Genomic DNA, 21,877 nt, shown 5'->3' with positions numbered 1-21,877 from the left:
GTATTATTTATTTGTTCACCATGGTGTCAAAGTCTGGATGAAATCAAATCCATCTAGATCATTTATTACCTGGGTGCCACAGCCATTCTCCAAATGAAAGTGGGGCAAAAACGTGTTTTCTAATGGCACCCATTACTTGCTCTGTGTTCCTAAAATAATCCCCTGTCACCCTAAGAGGGCAGCCCTATGATATGTTTGAGCAAAGGATACCAAATCACTCTCTCCTCTTTCAGACTCACTACAATGACAAAGTAGACCTTAAGCCACTTCCCATTCAAGCAGTCTCTCAATAGAAAACCTTTCCCTATGGATCCCTTTCCTCTACCCAAAGGCATAAGGATGACTTTGCTCTCTTAATATTAAACCTAGACAAATTGCTGTCCATTTCATTCATTAGAACTGGTATTGTGGTTACTGGCTCCATTAAACGCTGCAGTATGTCATATGTCCATAATCTTAACTTCATTTCTTAAGATTCCTCCTTGCAACCCTTAATTGTTTCAATCAATTGCCTTGCCCAGTGGCTCTATCCCAATCGAATAACAAAGGCGAAAGGGAATACCCCAATATTTCTCAACGAAGTCAAAATCTCTCAGATGGGACCCCACTGATTATCACTTCTGTTGAGGGGCAAAATAAAGCACGGCCACCCATTGTATCCATTCATCTCCCATCCCTTTCTGTTTAACATTTTCAACAGAAATTAGCAGAGGACCCAGTCAAATGCATTCTCTGCTACCAGTGACAAAAAGACAAGTTCAGCTGCTTAATTTACCAGGGATGCCATCAAATATAACAATGTTCTAATATTATAGGCCCTTTCTCTCTCATAGATGAACCCTAGCTGGTCCCTATGTATACATTGAATCATTAAAATATTTAGCTCAGAGTCTAGGACTATTGTGAAAATGTTAGTGTCAGTGTTTAGCAATAAGATCGACCTAAATTCCTCAGGATTTTGCCCCTATTTTGGGATCCCTGATACGCTATGTTATGTTAAAGGTTCTTATACCCCGCACATTTGCCACCTGCAAGGAGGGCGGGAGATGGTTAGTAGGATTGAGTGCGAAAAAGAGTAAGAGCTGTCATGTGCTGTTGGAGGCTTCAGTTCGAATACACCGTTCACTGAGCGTAGATGTGAGTTTCGGTTCATGGCCAACATGTGGTCTTGAGCCACATTATTTGTGGTTTGTTTAATTGTTGTGGTGTTGTGACATAAATGCGGTTTGTGATGCTGTAAAGGTACGGTTGTGTTTAGTTCTGAGTTTGAAAGGTGTATGCAGAAGGGTGAGTTTAATACGGTTTGTTAGTGGCAGTACATTTCCTAATGCCGTTGTTCTGACTAAATGCGATCCATATCCCTTCTTCTGTTCATCGTTCTAGAATGTAGTAATTACCACCCCCACAAGTTCCTCCAGGGGCAGTGAGTTTCCTGTGCCCCGTGGTCAGGACATGGGCTGCCTGTTTCTGTGTCCAGCCCCATTCTTTTATGTGTGATGAGTTTCACAGCCTCAGTGGTCCGATTAAGTGGAACACATCTCCCTCCCCTGTTTCCACCTATGGCCCTCTATCAGGATGGGTACACTTCAGGTCTCAAAACCACCTTTCTCAGTGAGACACATCTCTTTTGTAAAATAGTCTTTAGTATTAATGATCCTTGCTAAAAATTGTACAAGAACCACTTCAAATATCCTTTAAAATAGAACAGTAAATATCATTGCCTGATGCTTTTCCAGGTTTCAGCCGTCTGATCGTGCTTTGAGCATCCAGCTTTGTGATTGGTAGATGTAAACTTCCAGCCTCTTCCATAGTTACGTTATGGATGCCTAAGCCTTGTAAATACTCCTTAATCTGCTCTTTAGCTCCATTCCCCTCAGCATCATAAAGGGCATTATACAATTGGCTAAATACCTAAGCAATATCCTGGTGAATTAATTTGCCTTCCACAATCCGTGTTTGAGAAACTTTTCTACCCAGTCATTGGGCTCTAAGACGCTTAGCTAGTGATGTATCAGCATTATGCCGTTGCTCATAAACGTTGCATACTTTCCAACTATCTATCACGGCTTGGTTGGTGAAGGTTTACTTGTACAAAACATTCACTTTCTTTGCCGTATTTTTTGGTGATCGTGAGGCGTGTTGGCGCTATCAGGTGACGTAAGGCCTGTTTTGCTTCTTCAAGACATGTGATGCTATATTTCCTCTCCTAGTGGCTGCTAATATTTAGGTTCCACAATGTCAAGGGTTTCCATTCCTTGTGCTTGTTCAACATTAATGCTGATGAGTCTTGACATGTTCAAACGTTATCACATGTGTAGTCAAGTGCTTCTTTTTTCTGTTTGGTGAGTACAATTTCCATTTTTTCTTTGTATTGTTCTTATTGTTATGGTATTTATTGAGCACAGACCTAACTTTGAGAAGCAATGGAGCACTATACAGGAGTATACAGCAATACAGATACACAATGAAGTGCTTTGCAGAGGTATACAACAGTACAGATGTGTAACAGCACTTTTTAGAGGTAACAACAGAACAGATATATACAGAGGGGGTAGGATACAGAGGGGCACAAAGGAGGGATACAGCTGTACAGGGTGGCAGGCAGGAGAGGGGTGAAGTGATGACCTAGGTGTTGAGGAGGAGAGACTTCTTGGAGAGGTGGGTCTTGAGTTCTTTTCTGAATTGTAGGAGCGTGGGGTCGATTCTGATGCTGACGGGGAGGACGTTTCTTAGTCTTGGGGCATAGGCAGAAAATATTTGTTTTCTGGTCCCTTCTTCTTTTTGCAGCAGTGGATTTCAAGTCTGCATGTGTCCTGGCTTCTGGTGGTGCGCTGTCCGCCAGAGATGCTGCGTTTCTCCGCGAGGTAGCTGGGTGACTAGAGGGTAACTGCCTTAAAGATGATGCAGCAAGACTTGAAGGTGATTTGTGAATGCAGTGGGAGCCAGTGAAGGTTGATGAGGGCTGGAATGATGTGGTTGTATCTGCGTAGACCATTGATGAGGCATGCAGCCATGTGTAGGACACTTCTCTGGGGCACAAGTGAGGACAACGGTAGGTCTTTGAGGAGAGCATTGCCCCCATGCAGGTGAGATAGGACCAGTGCTTGAACAGTGGATCTAAAACTATCTGCAGGAAAGAAAGACTTAATTTTACACAGGAGGGAGCGCTGATGCCAAGCTGTCTGAGTTTTCTTAGCTAGGTGTTTGCCGATGTGGAACCCGAGGGATATGGCGCAGGAGGTGAACTCGGGTGTGAAGCCCTCAGGATTTATGATTGATGGCCAGGTCTGCATGCCTGGGTGTTGTTGGTGAGGAGTAGGAATTTGGTCTTGGACGGGTGGAGCTGTAAGTATGCACTGGACATCCAAGACTGTATTAGCGAGAGTCAGGTTTTGAGCCTGTGGGTGTCCCTGATGGAGTTGATCTTGAGGTATAGCTGTGTGTTGTCTGTGTGTTGGTTGATGTGGATGTTGTGTGTGGCTAGGATGGCTTCTAACAGCTCCATGTATAGATTGAAGATCACTGTGGAGAGGTTGGAACCCTGTGGGACTCCACAGATGACGGGCTGCATTGGCAATCTAGTGGAGTCCATCTGAACAAACTACTGGCGGTTGGCATGGTCGGACTTGAACCAGCTACGACAAGGTTACTGATCCCCATGCACCAATGCAGGGTGTCCATGAGCACCTGGTGGTCTACTGTGTCTAAAGAGGCCGAGAAGTTGGGTACACCAGTCAGGTGTGACCACTGTTAAGGATTTTGAGGGCATCGTTGACCACCTGTTTGGTTGCTGTCTCGATGCTGCTTCACGATCTGAACCCGGATTGGTACATTTGGAGGATATTGTTGGTGTTGATGTGTTGCTGCAGTTTCACGGCTACACATTTCTCGATGATCTTACCTAGTAAGGGAAGATGGGTGATGGGGTGATAGTTACCTAGGTTGTCAGGATCAAGAGTGGGTTTCTTTAGTAGAGGGAGGATTTGTCCTGTTTTTGGGTCGATAGGAAGGTGCCTTGAGCTAGGGAGCTGTTGATGATCTCCAAGTAGGAAAGGAGAGCTTCTACTGGGAGGGTCTTGAGGATAGATGCTGGGAGGATGTTTTCTGTATAGAATGTGCCTTTGAGGGAAGCTCAGGTTTCTACCAGGTCCTCTGTAGAGCGTGTCGTGAATGTTGTCCACGCTGTGGAGATCTCGTAGGGAGGGATGTGAGGTCGATTTATGGATGCAGAGCTGGTGTCTAGCTGCTGGCAAATCTTGCTGATTTTGTCGATGAAGAAAGTATTAATGGCAGTGGATTTTTTGAAGGAGTGTGGTATGGCAGAGTCGGGCAGCGGGTTGACGCAGTCCGTGACCACATTGAAGAGCACTCTGCTTTTGTTGTCAGCTTCTGTTGTGGTGTTCTGATAGTATGAGGCCTTGGCATTTTGATTAGTTGTCGATGGGTTGCTCGGAGTTCCTTTACTAGCTCCAGGTCGGATGCGGTACTGGAGTGGCACTGGTTTTTCTCCTGTTTCCGGATATCTGTTTTGCTGAGGTTGAGTACTTGCATGTACCAGGGTGCTGATGGTTTTGGTTTTCAATTGTGTTGTTTCAGAGGCATGTGTCAGTCAATGGAGGCTTGGAGTGTGACGTTGAGTGCTTCCAGTAGAGAGTCACAGTTCAGTTGGGGGTGTTCAGTCCATGTGAGGTGGAGGTTGGTGAGGTCTTTCATGATTACTTCCACCAGGAAGTTCTTGAAGGACCTAAAGGTTTGTCTGATGGGTTTCTGCTGCAAGTGCCTTAGTGGGGTGGTGTGCAGAATGTTGAAAGGCATGGCCAGTTGGTCAGACCGGTCAAGTGGGAGCGGAGGCACTGCAGTGATGATCAGGTCGAGGATGTTACTTTTCTCGTGCATTGGTTCCTTTATGTGCTGTGTGAGGCTGAGGGTGTCGAGAAGGCAGAGGAGAGCTTCCTTCATCGTTTCGGTGGCTTTGTTGCCTGGAAGGTTGAATTTGCATAGGAAGATGTTGTTGGTGTGCGTGAAGGACATGGTGGTAACCAAGTCTGTGAAGTCTCTGATGAAGGTGCTGTTGGGTTTGGGTGGTCTGTAGATGAGATGAGATGGAAGGTGACTGTGCCTGTCGGGAAAAGCAGGAAGTGGCAGGCAAGGACTTTGCAGGAGCCAATGCTGTCTTGTTTGGCCGGCCTCTGTGTTGGATACTGTAGCCTTTGGGGACAAGGGTGTCTAGGATGTGGGTGGAGGTGGGTGTCAGCCAGGTCTCGGTAATGAAGATGGCATCAAGGTTCTGTAGTGATGAGGTTGGCGATGTCTTCTGCATTGGTGATAGCTGAGCGGATGTTGGCTTACATCAACCTCTATTTTGTGTACAGTGAGGGCGTGCTGATGGGCTTGAAGCAGATATAGGTGAGATTGCTGCATTGTGGCACCAACAGTTTGCCATTGATAAATAGGTGGGCGAGGCTTAAGTTATGTGGCCTAGATCCACTTGCACCGGCTCACCAACTGCAAAGGATAAGAGGCTGGAGGGCTGCTTAAGTAGGGAAAAATGGTGGCAAAACAGGGAGGCACTAACAGTTTAGCAGTGATTGACAGGTGAGCGTGGCTTAAGCCACATGATCTAGATTCAAATGCACCTGATCATCAACTGCAAAGGATAAGAGGCTGGAGGGCTGCTTAAATAGGGGAAAATGGCAGCAAAACAGGAAGGCACCAACAGTGTAGCAGTGATTGCAAGGTGGGAGGGGTTTAGGCCACGTGACATAGATCCACTTACACCTGCTCACCAACTGCAAAGTAAACGAGACTGGAGGCTGCTTAAGTAGGGAAAAGGGGCAGCAAAACAGAAAGGCACCAACACTTTAGCAGTGAAACTGTTGTAGCTGTGACACTTGACCACTATAGGCCTTAGGCCATTCAGGAGTATTCCTGCTCTGTGGGCTCCAGCTATCTCAATCTTATTCCCACCCTCTTCCTTGAGTACCTCCTTTATTATTTATTGAGCCAACTGTGTGGTTGATGGCAGTTCCCAGTCTTCCTCTGGCACTCACATCATGAACATCTACATAGTCTCTGCCAGTTCTCCATATTGTTAACCATAAAAAACAACTCTACCTAGTCTACCTTCTTTGTGATCTAGATCTAGAAGACCACCTTGTGATCTCTGCCTATATGGCCTCATGCTTTATTTTATTTTATGTATTTATTGTGCATTTGAAAGGTGCTTATTCATAAAGTAAATTGTGTTTCAAATCGCCCAAAAGTACTCTTTAACTCCAAGATTACAGTGGAATATTTTCCATTGTTTTCATTCTCCAAGAGCACTCCAACTCCAAGAGTGCAGCCCTTTCAATTCCACCAGGGGAGCCTGGATAGGTCCTGTAAGCACTGTGACAAAGCCCCATGATCTTTAAGGATGAGGACAAATCATAAGACAGGTATTAAGAATAGATGCCTCATTTATTAACTAATTAAAGAAGTATTAACTTATAATACTTACTTTTATGGGATGGTGGTGTAACAATTATCTCTGTCTTCCGACATGTAAATCTTCTTTTCAAAACATAAAGCTCAGCATCACTGTAATGCAGGTACCAATTGTGTGCATTCTGGGCATGATACTGGAAACAGTTGTATATTACACACACTTATAAGTGGCTATTGTTTTTATATTTCAATTTTCTCCCAGGATGATACGTTAAATGCCGCACGACCACTGGACAATCCCAGTCCCGAAATAGAGGAGCACGCCAACAGCTTGTTTTCTGCACAGACAACCAGTAACTCTATGCTAGAACACATAGAGCAAGATTCAAACAACAATGCCACACAGGAACCCAGAGGTGAAAGTAACACTGAAGCAATCCTTGCAAAAAGTGATCTGGCAACAGCCTTCCCCAAAGAATCTCTAAGTAAGTTTTCAACAATCCAGTACCTAGCAGTAATGGAGCATGAGGTGGTCACTTTACACGTAAGTGCTAGTTACCCAGATCACAAGAAAAGCAATGAACAAGAGCATAATAGTATTGTTGGCAACCAAAATTCAACAGTGTCTCCCAATATACAAAACAGCAGCTATGGCCCCGCAACTCAAATAAACGCAAACCTCCCTCCATTTGGAGGCTCAACTAGCAATGTGCCACAGTTGGCTTCCATTACAACAAGGTTGGAGGACGCTTATGGAGTAGGGGGAGTGGAAAACTTTGTTAACTCAAATTTGCCTTTGACCAATGCTGATGAAACTAGACATGAATCTTGGCCAAATCATTTTGAGAATAGCAAAATACCTATCGCAGGTGGGGAAGAAACCACTGGCATGGGTGTCAGTACATCTGAATCCCAAACAAGCAAGGCCTCAACTTCTGCAGATGACAGCACTGGTTACTCTCTTTCTACATATCCATTTCCTGTTGACCAGATGATTGAAGCAGACAGAGGTATTGATGAAAACAGTATTGATAAAAGCAACATTCCATTGCCCGAAGAAAACAGCAGCACTGGTGCCTTTTTTGACAATAGCAAAGACAATTGGACTCACACATTTCAGACCTTTACTAATGAAGAGGAACAGACCGATAATATGGCAGACTCGACCCTAGTGGAAGATGTTGATGGCAATCTTCCTGGACTAGGTAAGACCAAAGACATATTTCTGTTGCAATCAAACGTTGTGGGAAGTTCCCTGAATTAAGTACCGAAATATCTATGTATGAGGTGACCTGCTAAATAATCAAATCTGGTCTAGTTTATGGGATATTCACCATCAATATTTCTGAAATTAATTGCATTCTTGTTGGTCATTGAGAAACACCTGCTGGATCTTACTCTTTTGTACATCCTCACACTCAACACTAGGTCTATATAAGTTGCACTCTAAATGAACACATGTCTGATGTAGGTATGGTTGCTCTGTGCCACCATCTTTATTGAGATCGACTTATTATGCTGACAAAGCCAAATTAATCTGACTGAATCAGGCATGTTATCCAGTACTTGGAATAATACAAATGGGCTTCTTTCCACTCCCCTTAACAGTTAACACGAGTATGATTAGGTGAATAATACAGGTTTGAAGTAGGAGGCAACCCATTCCTAAAAACTACTGGCACCACAAGCTGCTGTCTTGTATATTGCATCATTACAATGGCCCTCATTACGACCCTGGCGGAGAGGGGTTTACGCCAGCGTAATGCATGGCGTACCTCTCCGCCAGATTAGGACTTTCCGTAGCGCCATGGCGATTTTTACGCCCGGATTTTCCGGGTGGAAAAATCCATGGCGCTACGGGTCCCCTCGTTAATTACGCCACCGTATTCTACGGTGGCGTAATTAACGCCTTCCCCACTCCCATTATACCCTATGGGGCAAAAATGGGAATGGGGAAGGGTAAATGGGGATTGGGGACTTACCGCCTCGCCAAGGTCGGAATGGGGCGGTAAGTCCGCCAACCCCCATGGCGGAGTTGGCAGCTCTGCGCCATGGTCCATGGTGCAAATTGCACCATGGACCTCCGCCAGGGTCGTAATGAGGGCCAATGTCTTTATAGGCCACCACGTTATATTCCCACTCTACTGGACATCCCAGTGTTTGTTTCTCTATTGCCATGTGTGGTATCCTCAAGAGGTATATTCACGCTAAAGAAGGCATTGTTTGCAGGTGCTATACCAGCCTTCTGTTTTGATACGAGTACAGCAATGTAATGCCATTTGTGTTGATGTCCACCATAGCAGTTTAAAGTGTAGAGTGTCATATGACCTGTAATATGTGTGATCTGATTTATTATGAGTAACTTATAATATTCTTTCCTCAAAAGGTGTGCATTGTACTTCTTCTCCTGCAGGATGGGGCTAATTTCCTCTGTGTTGAATAATTCATAACTAAATTGCCAAATGTGTCTTCTTGCAATGGCGCTTTTTTCGAGTGTGTTAATTAAATGTTGTAATTAAATGTTTGTCCATTTGGAAGGGGGGGCTATGTTACTGCACGGTGTCTAATATCACCCTTTCCAATTGCACATCTAGGTACTCTTAAAGCAAGTCGCCATTTCCTGTGCCCATTTCCTACAACTACAGTCTGCTCAGAACCATAACATTACCATCTCTCTTCAAGCAGATTATTGCTAATTGTTTTGCTATGCTCAAACTGAAGACCAGCTGAATTTCCAATTGCCAAGTACAGTTTAAAAAATGACTCCCACATATACCAATTGAGCATATATGCCATTATAATTTAGTGACAATGTGCATAAGTGTGTACATATTATATTTATTTACAACATGCTATGGAGTGCCCACTCATGTATACAGTTCACAAACCACTGGGTAAACAGTTCGAATCTACATGATTTCACTGCATCGCAAAATGTAGAATTCGAAAAATCTGAATTCTAAATGCGCGCTGCGATGAAATCACGTATGATTTCAGGTGCATTCCCCTACGCCACCCCGCACCCGCACCCTACTTCCCTGGTGGCAGAACGCCTTGTTGTGTGCCGCCAACACGCCCATCCCCCCAGCTACGCTGGTTCCCTTCACCTACGTGGTTGGGACCCGGCGCTCCTCTTTTTTGTTTGGTACAACTTTATAGTACATGAAGCGGGGGACACCACCACAACCAGTGTAGCAAACAAGGGAGCGGGGGACACCCTTGCAACCCCGCTGCCCATCACTACAATGGTACGTATGGTGAATTTGATTGACATTTTCAGCGGTACGAACGAAATTCGATCAAATCTACCATACATTTTTTTTTTCTTGAGATGTTTGATTAATACGACAACAGTTCAGGCAATGAGTGGTGCGGAGAAACACAAAACAAAAGTAAAGGGCAAGCTCAACATGTAAGCAAGAGATCTTTATAAGAGGTGAGTGCTTGGGGACTACAGCCTGAGCATAACAAGTCCTCAGTTTTCCCTATAACTTTAGGACAATAAGTTACAGGTTAGATGTAAGGTGGACCATGTTCCATGGTGCAAAGCATTTGGTGTCGAGTTTTCTATTCCAGAATGCATACATCTGCATTGATAGAGAGTCAGCAGGATGTTACAGGCCAAACTCAGGCATCTTGATGGAACGCCCAGACTACATACAATACAAGGGACATTGACATGGTGACAGGGGGAGAGCCCGGATCCTTGGCTTGTACCATATGCACAGCAGGTACATATTTGAAAACGTCTTAGGACAGTAAGAAAGATGCTTCCTCCTTCTCCGATCCATCTCAGAGATATCAATCAGTTTTATATGTGAGGCCCAGGGTCAACACATATTTATTGTAATTCCCTTTAAATAACTTCACGTTCTGAGGCACAGAAGAGGAGAATTCACAATTTCGTTGGCAACTAAATGAGTTTGGAATCTGTTTGGGCTGCCTAAGGACCAGTGCCATCCTTGCAGTGTATCTAGCCGCTGTCTCTAAACTAGACTGCACCACATAATAAAGAGGGTGCCATTAGCAGAAAAGAAAAAGCCAACCAAGCCACTGGGCAGAGTTCCAGGGAGCCCAAGATGCAGGTTCATTGCCTACACCGAAATGAACAAACTGTCTCATGGTGGCAAACAAATCTGTGGTGGAGAAAGTGGCCCATACGTGTGGGTGAGGTGGGTCAACCTTTTCAGTAGGCTTCCGCTGTTCATGTGGGCATCAGGTTGAAGTTTGGAAAAGAGGGCGTTGGGATCTCTTAAAAATCATCAACATTCTGAAAGTGTGTGGTTATCTCTGCAGGCGGCTTTATTTTCTGATATTCCCAACGGCTTTCAGACAGTTATTACACTGGTGGTAGTGCTTCACAGGTAAAATCTATTGATAACATAGAATGTTGTTGGAGAACGTGTGTGCGGGGAGGCCATTTGCCAGCCCAGATACATTTCTAAATAGCACGAGTATTGGGGTAACTGCCTGTCCCCCCAACATAGACTGCTGAACAACACCCAGGAGCAGCAACCGAAGGGAGATCATTTGTATAAAAAGTGTTCTTCCATATAGAATAGTGAAAGATTGCTGTAGGTCATTCACCCACCTCATTTGATTGCAGCGGTTACAGAAAGTGCCCTACAGTGACTTTGTCAACGACAGCATCCCTGGGATGCAAACCATCATCTGTAAACTAGCGATCCCACTGCAACAGTGAGCTGGACATCAACATTCATATGAGAGGGTAATACTATGAAAATAAATTTGTTTAGCAACCAATTTTACAAGTGTTTTTTCACAGAAGCACAAGCTTTGCAATCAGATTTAAAAAAACACCCTTATCTGAACAATATGGGCCTGGAAGGCAGTCTCTTGTAGAGGAGCCTAATCTGTAGTATTTGGGCAAATCGTGAATTTTTGGGGATATCTGAGGCTCCCGAATCCCATTACTAACTCATAGTACGCAGTCTCTCTCGTCACAGCTCACTTTGCACTCCAACAGGCAGCAGGGCGCATGGGCGCTCCCAGCCCACCTTTTTATATAAACTTTATATTCACCGTATATCAAATCATCTCAACATCCTATCAAACTACAAGACTTTACATAACAAGTATACATTTGATATAAAATAGATATCATCTTTGATATTCATTTTATATTAAATTTATATGCACTTGATATCAAACCATTAAGGGGGTATGATTAAGGACACCCACGGGGAGTTCCCACCTGTCAAAAATGTAACATTACAAAAAAGGGGGCCCCATTAGCTACTCACGATTCAAGAATCTTCCCTCCCATCTAATACGTGCTAAGAATATTATTTTAAGTGCACATAAGGCAATTCCCACTATCGACTTTAAATCTGTTGCACTAAAATTCAGCATATTAAAACTAAATTAAATAAATAAATCATGTGGGGCGTGCCATCCTCCACTGACCCAAAATAATATTTTTTTAAAGTTTAATATTTTCTAATGCTAGAAATAAAACAAAATTTCCAACGAGGTCTCCGGCATATTCTTATACTTTTTTGGAAATAAATAATCAAGGTGCTGCATTGACAGGTGATGTCAGAGAGTGCTGCGGGCAGTCTTTTCCCGCCTGACAGGACCATCTGCGCCACAATGCCTTCAGTATGTAACGCTTGATACCAGTTGTGTGCATACGGATGGTCTCCGAGTTTGCTACTACTTCTCCTTGACGCAGATCACTTGTAGACCAGGTGGGCTCGTTGCGTCATCCTCGTTATAGAGCATACTGCCAGGGCTTCTCATATTCAGGGGGAAGCTAGATAACCTAAATGTTTATCCCCTATTGCTTTCAGTTTGCTGCAGGCAGCACAAGCTTACAAAAAATGGCCTTGGCTTTGAATTTGGGCCACAATGGGTTTTGTGAGACATGTACACTTAATTAGCGGCGAATAATCAGACAGGGGTAAACATGGGAAATGTTCTCAAATTACTATTCCTCCCAGGCTCCTCAACAAGACTGTTAATGTTCCTGTTCGCTCTACTTCACCCTTTAATGTTGCACTGCCATTGCTCCTTCTTCTGAGATTTGTGATATAGGAGCAAATACGAATAAAATGTGTTTTTTTAATAACTGAAACATGATTTACCCCCAGCTTCACTCCTCTCTTTGATGACAAATTGACAAATTCCCAGCAGGATGGTATGGTATGGTACATTTTCTAGGAAAGTGCGCAATCGCCCGAATTGCCATCTGCACGCTGATATTCATGAGGGCAAGGTAACTAAGAAAAGTGGATGGGGGCATAGCTGTTACTTTAAAAGTCATTCTTAAGTGTGAAGCATTGTGTTTGCTTATTTACACACTGTTTCTAGGTCATTTTAATTCATCTTTGTATGTAGCAATGCTACCTTTGGTTAATACATTTTTTACAAGTCTTCAAGATTCCAGTTTCATTCCAATTGGTTTTGGTGCCACTCACAAACAAGTGAATCTTCTTGGTTTTATGATTTCTTCGTCTTCCAATTTCCCATCATATAATTGGTCTGTGCATTTGTTGGTTCATTTTGTAATGTCATCATACACTTGTTTTTCCTATGACCAGAGAAAATTTACTAAAAGAGTTAGTCAAAATGTTCATCTTCTCTGCCTGGATACATTGGGCCTTCTTACAAATTGGCCGGTCTGGAAATGAAGTTCTGGTAATAACATATACCGGCACTCTTCTGGACCGGCCAACAACAAGTTTGTCGTTAGGGTGGGGGATTTAACTTCAGCTCTCAGATGGAGGTAGATCCGCCACCTTACTGGCAAAAAACTGCTGTTATTACCGGCCCGGTAACACTGGTGCCGGTAATCCGGGCAAATCCTGCCATGGAGTCTCCATGAAATGGGGATTTACCAGCGTGTCTGCCACTTGGAATCTACTGGTAATTCCAGCAGACCAAGCGGCAGAAACAGACTTACATTTTGACAGATACCGGCAAACTCGTATTGATAGTGATTGTCTATGATTGATCCTGTTGATATGCATTTCAAGGGCCTTTTGGACATGTTAGTCCCTGGTCGAAAGTGCCTAAAAAAACCTGCCCATTAAATATTATTTGCAGGTTTATAACCACAATAGATGTAACATGAGGACGCTGGAACATATTAAAGGAGTGCAAAAAGTGATTCAGATTTTTTTGATATTTTCAAGATAGCTGAACAGAGTGGAAGCATCTACAAAAAAAAGGTGCACAGTTGCTTACTACTCTAAATGAATGTATCTGTGGAAAACAACCGGAGGCTCTCATTGGTGCTGTGAAATGGGCCATTGATCCACCTTGTGACACATTGGAGCATTCCATTCATCTGTGTGATCGATTCCATCACTTCTTCGTTGAAAGAAATAGCCTAATTTGGGCTGATGTTGTAAAATACTCATTGCTTCTTTAGCACTCTTTATTAATGCAGGAGATCATTTTCTTTACTTTGCTGGGGGGAATTGTCTAACTTAATTATCGGTTTGAAACCAACTTCCTATTAAATTGATGTTGTTGCAGCTAGATTTTTTTTTAAACATCTCCTTTGTGGCCCTAGTAGCAATGCATTGTATTCTCAATTGATCTCCTTCCCAAAGCAATTAGAAAGTGGGTTTAAGGCGTATCTGCTAATGAACTCTAACGCAGACCATGAGGTTCTGAGGAATCCCTGCTTTGCCACTAGCATGCCGTTTTTAGGGGGTACAACAGGAATGGCAGAAGCTATGCAGGTACAGGACAACACTGTCTGGGACAAACGCCTTAGGGCCTAGCGGTCAGGTTTTCAACCTCATCACGGCAACGGTATTGGCACTCTGTAGATATTCTCTGTATGATGCATGGCAGCCTGCAATGCCAATAAACAAGCCTGTAAATAATGTTCTTATTCCAGACTAGTTTTGCGGTCACTACTGACTTCTAATAAGAAAATGGCATCCCTACTGCTCTGTACTCCACTTCACTCGTGACATCACGATACCTAGTGCTTGAGCCAGCAGAGAGCAGAGTTCCACTATAACTTCAGCAAACAATCAAAACTGAGACACCCTTTTCAAATTCCTTTCATGTAATATCACTTTATGTGACACTTTCCAACCATTAATTGATAAGGAAGAGTTTATGGCAGTATGTTTATGACGTGCACTGCTGGAGTTGAACACAGGAGAGCATCAATCTGCACGGTATTGCTTATTTTAAAGCACACAACAAAAAGGTTTCAAGTTGCATTTTATTAAGCTACGTAAACTGTTTTCTGCAACACATTAGCACACAGGGTAGGGGGCGCAGCCAATCAGGTTCCGCGGATTGCGAGCTAAAATCTCTGATCTCAGCCCACGTTTCACAGAACCTGCAGACGGCCTCCCCTTCTGCGGGCCACCGTCTTCCCCCCACCCTCCCGTTTTTTTTTCCCATTTCCCAACCCCCCTCCTCTGCCCCACTTACCTTATTGTTATGGCAGTGGCTCCAGCCACGGCAGCTTCCCTCCTTCCTTTTCCAGCCACCGTGGTAATAGAAGAGCGGCTCCATATGGAGCCCAGCCTTCTACAACCATGGTGGCCATTTTGGATGTATTTTCATTCATTTTTTTTAGCACCCTGGGTTACCAAACCTGGGTGCTAAAGGCATTAACACGCCATTCAAAGAAGGGGGTAACAGCCCAAAGCTCTTGTTAACCGCCCTTGCTTCGGTCGAGCGGTTAACTTGGGCTGCCGGGCCATTACCACTGTTCCAGCCCTTGGAACCGGGTGTTAACACAACATTAGAAACTGCATATTAGTTGCTTTTTTTAATCAAAACAGATTCTACATTCATTGTGTGTATCAGCTACTGGAAAATCTCTTACATTGCAATAAACAAGAGGCCAGTTATCAAAGGGAATGAGAGCGTGTGGACGTCTATTATAAGGATTAAAATATCACCTATCGTACATAAAAAGGATATTGCAAGCCACCTCGACATCCATCCCTTTGTAAAGGAACTCGCCGAACTCCTCAATGATTTGCAACATCCTTATAATGTACACTAGGGGGTACTTTATCCCACATATTATTGGTGGCGGGGGCGCCTGTGTTTGGTGTTGCCGGATATCTCAGTGAAAGTTTACACCCCGGACTGTATGCCTTCTATCCATTCTGTTCTCATGCATGGGTATGAGGGGACTACCGTTCTGGAGTGGTTTTTAAACTTTTCTTTCTGGCGGATGCCAATCTGTGTAGTTGGGATCTTCCATGTGCCACCCCTCTTTCATATCCATTCTGGTGGGCCTGATAGATCTATTCTGTCACCTATTACATTTCCAACAGTGCCAGATGTGGATTTTATTGTGACTTTTGTCACCTCTATTCATGAGAATGTGCACAAGATGCAACTCAGTGCTGAGAGCCGTTTGTAGGAGGACGTCCTCTTCTTTCCTTTGGCTGTTGAATTGAATTTTGGATGGCTTTGGTCTGTCTCAAACTTAACAATTTAAGCACTGTGTTCCTGCTTCTTGGTGCAGGGGAGCTTGCCAGCAAAATGGAAATTTGGTTAGTTCCCCTTTACAATTGGTGGTATGGTACCCACTTAGGCTGAGTCCGAGAAAACATTGTGGTTCCTTTTAGTTTTGAAATTGTCCCTGCATATGCTCAGGGCTCAGGGGACTAATGCATCCACTACAGGGATCTATGTTTAACTTCCTAGGCACAGATTTGAATGGTGTAAGGGCCACTCAGCTCATCATCGCTCCATGGTTGATAAAAAGAGTACCATTGAGTTTGGTAATAGTACATATCTAATATGAGAGCAAAGAGTACCTGTTAATATACCTGGCGTGTTGTGTCGGGTGAAAGGCCCATTTGGCATGATATCACAGCTTCGCAGCGTTTTGCCTTTTCTTCCTGTTGTCCTCCATTTTGTTAATTTGCCCAGTCACCTGTGTTACCTCACATTGATAGAGGTAATGTATTACAGGTAGAGTCTCAACAAGAGTTCTGAGAGCCCTAAAAGCCTGTCTTTCATGCAGTAACCAACCGTTTGATGCATGCTAGAAAGATGATTAAGAACACTGATTCTGGCTCCCTTAAATCAGCTTCCTCCAGAGGCCTACATTTTCTGTAGGTTTGGCTGGATAGCAAATGATGCTGAACATTTACAAGACCTGAATAGCTGCCAACACAACAACATCTCTCTAGTGAAACCTCTTATGTTAAAATACATCATTATTGCAGCACAGAAACAGGGGTGGTCCTTGATCTCCCCTTAACAATGGGTACCAAAATCAGAAATTAGGGTTTTCTTTTTGGATCCCTTAACCTAGATGAGGAGGTGAGTGTGTTTTCTACCCTTTTTAAGGCAAGGCTCAAGGAGGGGATTATGTCCCTAAGGATCTTTACAAGCTTGCCCAAATAATTCGGATCCCTTTTGCTTAGAAATATGACTGCTGTTTTGACCACAGGGTGTATTCACCCCATGTATAAGTTGGCTACAATAGTGCCATTATTCAAGAAGGGACTGTCTGACCTCGCAACGGCAGGCCTTTTTTATTAATTGATGTTCCTAGTAAGGTTTTTGGGTAGATATTTCTAGCCCGAATTCAGGAGTGGGAAGATGAAGAGGGAAAGATGGACAGCGCTCAGGGAGGATTTTTATGTGGGTGAAATATAATGGAAGAGCAGGGTCTCTGGTTGACTTTATTCCTTATGAAGGATGTCAATGTTTCTATGGGCAAACGTTATCTGGGATTCATAGATCTCAGGGCCTCCCTTGATTCAATGGAATGGTCTCAACTGTGGGATGTGCTCTGGAATGAGGCCTTGAACCATCACTATCTAAAACTCCTTCAAGTTCTATATTTGGATACAGGACATTGCATTTTCTAATTGTGAGCGTATGCAAGATTTCCCAATACTCCAGGGTGTTGGATAGGGCTGTGTGCATGCTTCCGCTCTTAAATTATGTGTCCGTCTGGCTCCTGAGGGTTGGTGCTAATGTTTCTAGGATGGGTTGAAGTAGCTTGCTAAATTTGCTTTTTGCGGATGACACAGTGCTAATGGACAGTACTGACTATGGCATGATTAAGATATTATGATTTCAGGCTACAGTAAGCATAAGCATAAGAGGTTCACAGTAAATGCTACTAAGCCTACACTGGTGGTCATGGGGTCTTCTAAACCCCCTTAAGCATGAGGACTTGATTGGGGGTAAATGTTGGGAACTGTTCCCATGTTCAAAAACTTGTAAATCCGCTTTTCATCATCAGGTGTTAGAAAAAGACAGGTGGTCAAATGCTCCCTTTTGTTGACCCAGGCAGATGGGGGAGTAATACAAATCTACCATCGACTGTAATCCTCTCACTTATCTGCACTGGTTGAAGTCTAATAGAGCAAGTGTTGCTAATTTAAAAACCAGCAAAGCGTTTATTTTTCCTGAGAGATCCAGTTGTTTTAAGACCTTCTAAGAGGCACGTTGCATTTTTCCTGCACTTATTTGGATACTTGTGTGCACGTTCCAAGATGGCTGCTCCTGCCTAGGGCAGAGGATCCATCCATTGTCTGAAGCCTTCCCCCTCCATGATTGGCTACCTTACTTCAACTTTCAACTTTAACCAATCAGGGGCACTGGCAGGCAGATGCTGGCCCCTTCAATCAAGGCCCACTTCCAAGGCCCTGTCTGTGCCTGTCTGAGCCGAGAAGGGCCAGGAGGGCCCCCCACAAACTATGCCTCGGCCTCCAGACTAGATCCATGGACATCTACATTTGCCACATTAGTTAAAAGTGTTTGTTGGCTGTACTCATCATTGCCTCCTCCACCAATTCTACTGAACCTTTTTACACTGCATCTGTACTTTACCTTCTTTGCCACCACTCATCGTCATCTCCTATCACTGCATTTAGGCTGTTTCTAGCTTTACCATCAGTGCACCTCTCTTACATTGCATCTTTGCATTTTAAGCACAATTCGATTTTAGGCTTTGTGTAGCTTTACCATCTGTGCACCTCTCTTGCATTGCCTCTGTTCCTTTTAAAAATAATTTGATTTTAGACTGTGTGTACTTTTTTACAGCTGTGCACCTCTTATCTCTTGATACTCTATTCCTTTCTGGATTGCATCTATGCCTTTGTGACTTCTTCCACTAGGCCGCCTGGTGAGTTTAGCTAAACCTTTGCAGTGCAACCACTCTTCTTGCATTCCTCAACTATCCTCTGCCGCCCCTAGGGCTCTCTCCATCTCTCCTATTGTCTCTGACTGCTACACTATCACCTATCTCCCTCTCCCACAAAGTCTGGTAGAAAAAAGCACAAAAAAGGCATCTTGAGTGCAAACACTGGACTTCCCATCACAGTCAGCCATGTCAGTGCTTACTCCAGAGAGCGTTTCATTGATATCCTCTTCTCTGTCCCCTCTCCAGATCTATGGAGCCCCATCTCATCTCCACTCTCTCTCCCTCCACATCCTCTACCATTAATGGTGGCACAAAGTGGGGAGTCCTCTTGGCCGGCTTCTCATCCTCACATTGCTTTGTTAATGTCTATCACGCAGGCGCTATCCTGATTTAGGGTCCTCAACCCAACCTCCTTCTGTTTGACTGGATACTGACTTCTCTCATTAACTTCCTTCCTTCTCCTGCATCTCCCCCTACCACACTCACTCTCCCTCCTCTGAATGGTACCACACCCCAGTACACCACCTCAGAAAACTTTCAAAGACAGAGACCTCATCCATCTTGTGACTCTTAACGCCCACTCAGCCAAACACTCAGCTGACATCTGCCTTCTTCTTGAAGACATTGACCTCGACATTCTCGCTTTTACCGAGACGTGGTTCAATACTAGCCCAGTCACTGCTTTTGACTCCCTCCTCCCTGATGGCTTCAAAATCATCTCCAAGCCTTGATCTCACTGCACTGGTGGGGGGTTGCCTTAATCTTCCCTGAGTGGGTTCCTGCTTTTATCTTACCCACCCAGCACTACCCTTCCTTTGAAATCCTGATTTGCAAGTTGGTCATCTCTCCCATCTCCACCCTGATCATTGCTACCATTTACTGGCCTCCAGACTCCACCACCCTGTTTCTCTCTGAATGGGCTGATTTCTGCTCTTCCTTACTTTTATCCATCTCCAACCTCCTCCTCCTGGTTGACTACAATAGCCAACTGGACTCCCATGGCTGTGCATCTACTCTGTTCACTGACTTCTGCACCTCTCTTTTCCTCTTCATTTTAACGTCTGGGCCAACCCACTCAGTTGGACACACTCTGGACGCCCTCATACACTCTGCCCTCTCTCTTTCCCTTCCACTAGTCACCCCCCTCCCCTGGCCAGACCATTCTCTCCTCCCACCTGGGTCCCATTTGGCCCTCTGACCGCCACTCAAAAAGCCCTGACAACCTTGTTCACTAACATCCGCCTGATTAAATGAGTGTCAGATGCTGCCTTCACTTCCACCTTCAATCCCCGTAACCCCCTACTTCTGATACTACCTCTGACTATGCTCTCAGCAACCTACACCTTTTCATCTCCAATACTATTGACATTCTCTCCCCAGTCATGAGGATCTGCCGGAAACCTCTAAGTATAACATATGATACGACTCCGAACTTGGGGCCCTGAAACAAAAGTGCAGGGTGGCAGAACGGAAGTGGAAAACTTCAGGCTCACCCTCTGAGAAACTGGCCTGCTGCCGGCTCCAAAGGCAATACAGACTCTCCATCTGCACCAAGAAAAGAGCTCACATACAGGCACAGGTTTCTGGTGCATCCAACAACACGGCTGAACTTTTCAAGATCTGCAGGGAACTTCTGCAGTCTCCTCCTCCCCTTCTCCATCCCAGGCCCTCTGCAACGCGCTGGCCACACACTTTGACACCAAAACTCAGGACATCCTGAACACCCTTGCTAGCCAACTTCCCAACCCATCCCTCACACCTTTGCCTCTCATGGCCCCTCACCTCTGTCACACCTGAAGAAATTACCAGAGCTGTCCGCTCCATGAAGGTCTCTTCTAAACAGGTTCCCCTTGCTCATCCAGAACCATCAAACATAACATTGGCTATCATGCCCCCACACTTGCTGATTTCTGCAATCACTCTTTTGTCACTGGCTAGCACTTGCAGGACAAGGCCGCAGTGTTGAGCGATGCCTGTGTGCGGGAGACGCTGCCCGATCATACGTAGCACACTTCGCTACGTCCACGCTTCCGTGCCTATAAGAACTGAGGTAAGGACCCTCTGCGGCAAAGCCCTCGCAGGACAAGGCTGTGTCCCCCAGTGTTTCCCCTGCCTGCCAGCTTCCCCCCTCTCTTCTTCCACCCCCTCTTCTTTTCTGCACCCTATATTGTCTCACCTATCTTCTCCAACTGCTTTTCCATAGACTATCCTATCCCTCTCACTAAGTCTGGCAGGAAGAAGCTCAAAGGGGACATTCTGGTCTCCATATCGCTGATACCTAAACCAGTGCTTCCTCCAGACAGACCCTTACTGACATCCTCTTTGTTGTTCCCTTCCCATGCGTATGGAGCCCCATATGGTCTCTATACTCTCTCCTTTTTCCTCTCCTCCCATTAATGGTGGCACCCGTGGGAAGCCCTCCTGGCCCCCTTCCACTCCTCCAAGACCATCATTAATGTCTACCTAAATGGAACCGTATTGATCCAAGGCCCTCGGGCCAAGCCCCTCCTTTTTGAAAGACGCTTCCCGCACCTTATCAACTTCCTTTCTTTTCCTGCTGACCCTTCTTTCTCCTCTCTGGCTTGTCTGCCGCCTCCATACTTTGCCACCTCTACGCCTGCCTCTGCTACCTCTCTGTCCACCCTGCTGCCTCTTTCTCCACTACCCCTCTGACACCCACCTCCTCCTTCCCGGCTACCTTGCCTTCGGCTCCTTCCTCCTCTGCCCATCCTCGGGCGCCTGCAACAATTCTGTGGGGTGTACCTCTGACGTGTACCCCTCCACAGATGTCCTTCAAAGGGCGCACCCTGCTCCACATTGCTACTCTCGCTCAGTTTTTTAAGCACTCCTCTGACATCTGCCGTCTCCCGGAAGAACTCCATTTGGATGTACTCAGTCTGACTGAGACTTGGTTTACAACCAGCTCTGTCATGAGCTTTGACACTCTCCTTCTTGATGGCTACAAGATCCTCTCTGAACCCAGAACCAACTGTCCTGCTGGGGTGTAGCCTTGATCTTTGCAGAGTGGATCCCTGCTTCTCTCATTCTTATGCAGGACTACACCTCCTTTGAATGCCTGGTCTGCAGGCTCTCTATCTCACCTGGGCTTTCTCTCACTGTGGCCACTATCATCAGGCCACATGGCCAGGTCGACCCCTTCCTCTCTGAGTGGGTGGACAGCTCATCCTATTGTATGTGGAATATGAGGTTCTGGGTATTTTCTGTGTTAATCCGATGAGTTAGGTCTACTTTGATATCAAGGCCTGCCAAAATGTTTAACTTTATTTGGATCTAATAACCATCCCTTACTTGAGAGCCCTATGCACCATT

General features: G+C 44.9%; 1 protein-coding gene across 2 annotated transcripts in view; it reads left to right on the top strand.

The window, feature by feature from the left end:
- IMPG1 (interphotoreceptor matrix proteoglycan 1) overlaps nt 1–21,877 on the top strand; it is a 1,923,199-nt gene that overhangs the window by 1,207,266 nt on the left and 694,056 nt on the right. Inside the window, exon 12 of one of the 2 annotated variants that reach the window (XM_069606284.1) lies at nt 6,689–7,631. In XM_069606284.1, coding sequence (XP_069462385.1) covers nt 6,689–7,631 — 943 coding nt within the window. The remainder of the gene's footprint in view (nt 1–6,688; nt 7,632–21,877) is intronic. The other variant, XM_069606285.1, reaches the window with a different exon arrangement.

This window comes from Ambystoma mexicanum, chromosome 4p (genome assembly GCF_040938575.1).
Source record: "Ambystoma mexicanum isolate Mex_15411 chromosome 4p, UKY_AmexF1_1, whole genome shotgun sequence".
In the NCBI taxonomy this organism is placed as follows: Eukaryota; Metazoa; Chordata; class Amphibia; order Caudata; family Ambystomatidae; genus Ambystoma; species Ambystoma mexicanum.
The sequence above is the reverse complement of the archived record's forward strand: the minus strand, read 5'-3'. Positions and strand labels throughout refer to the sequence as shown.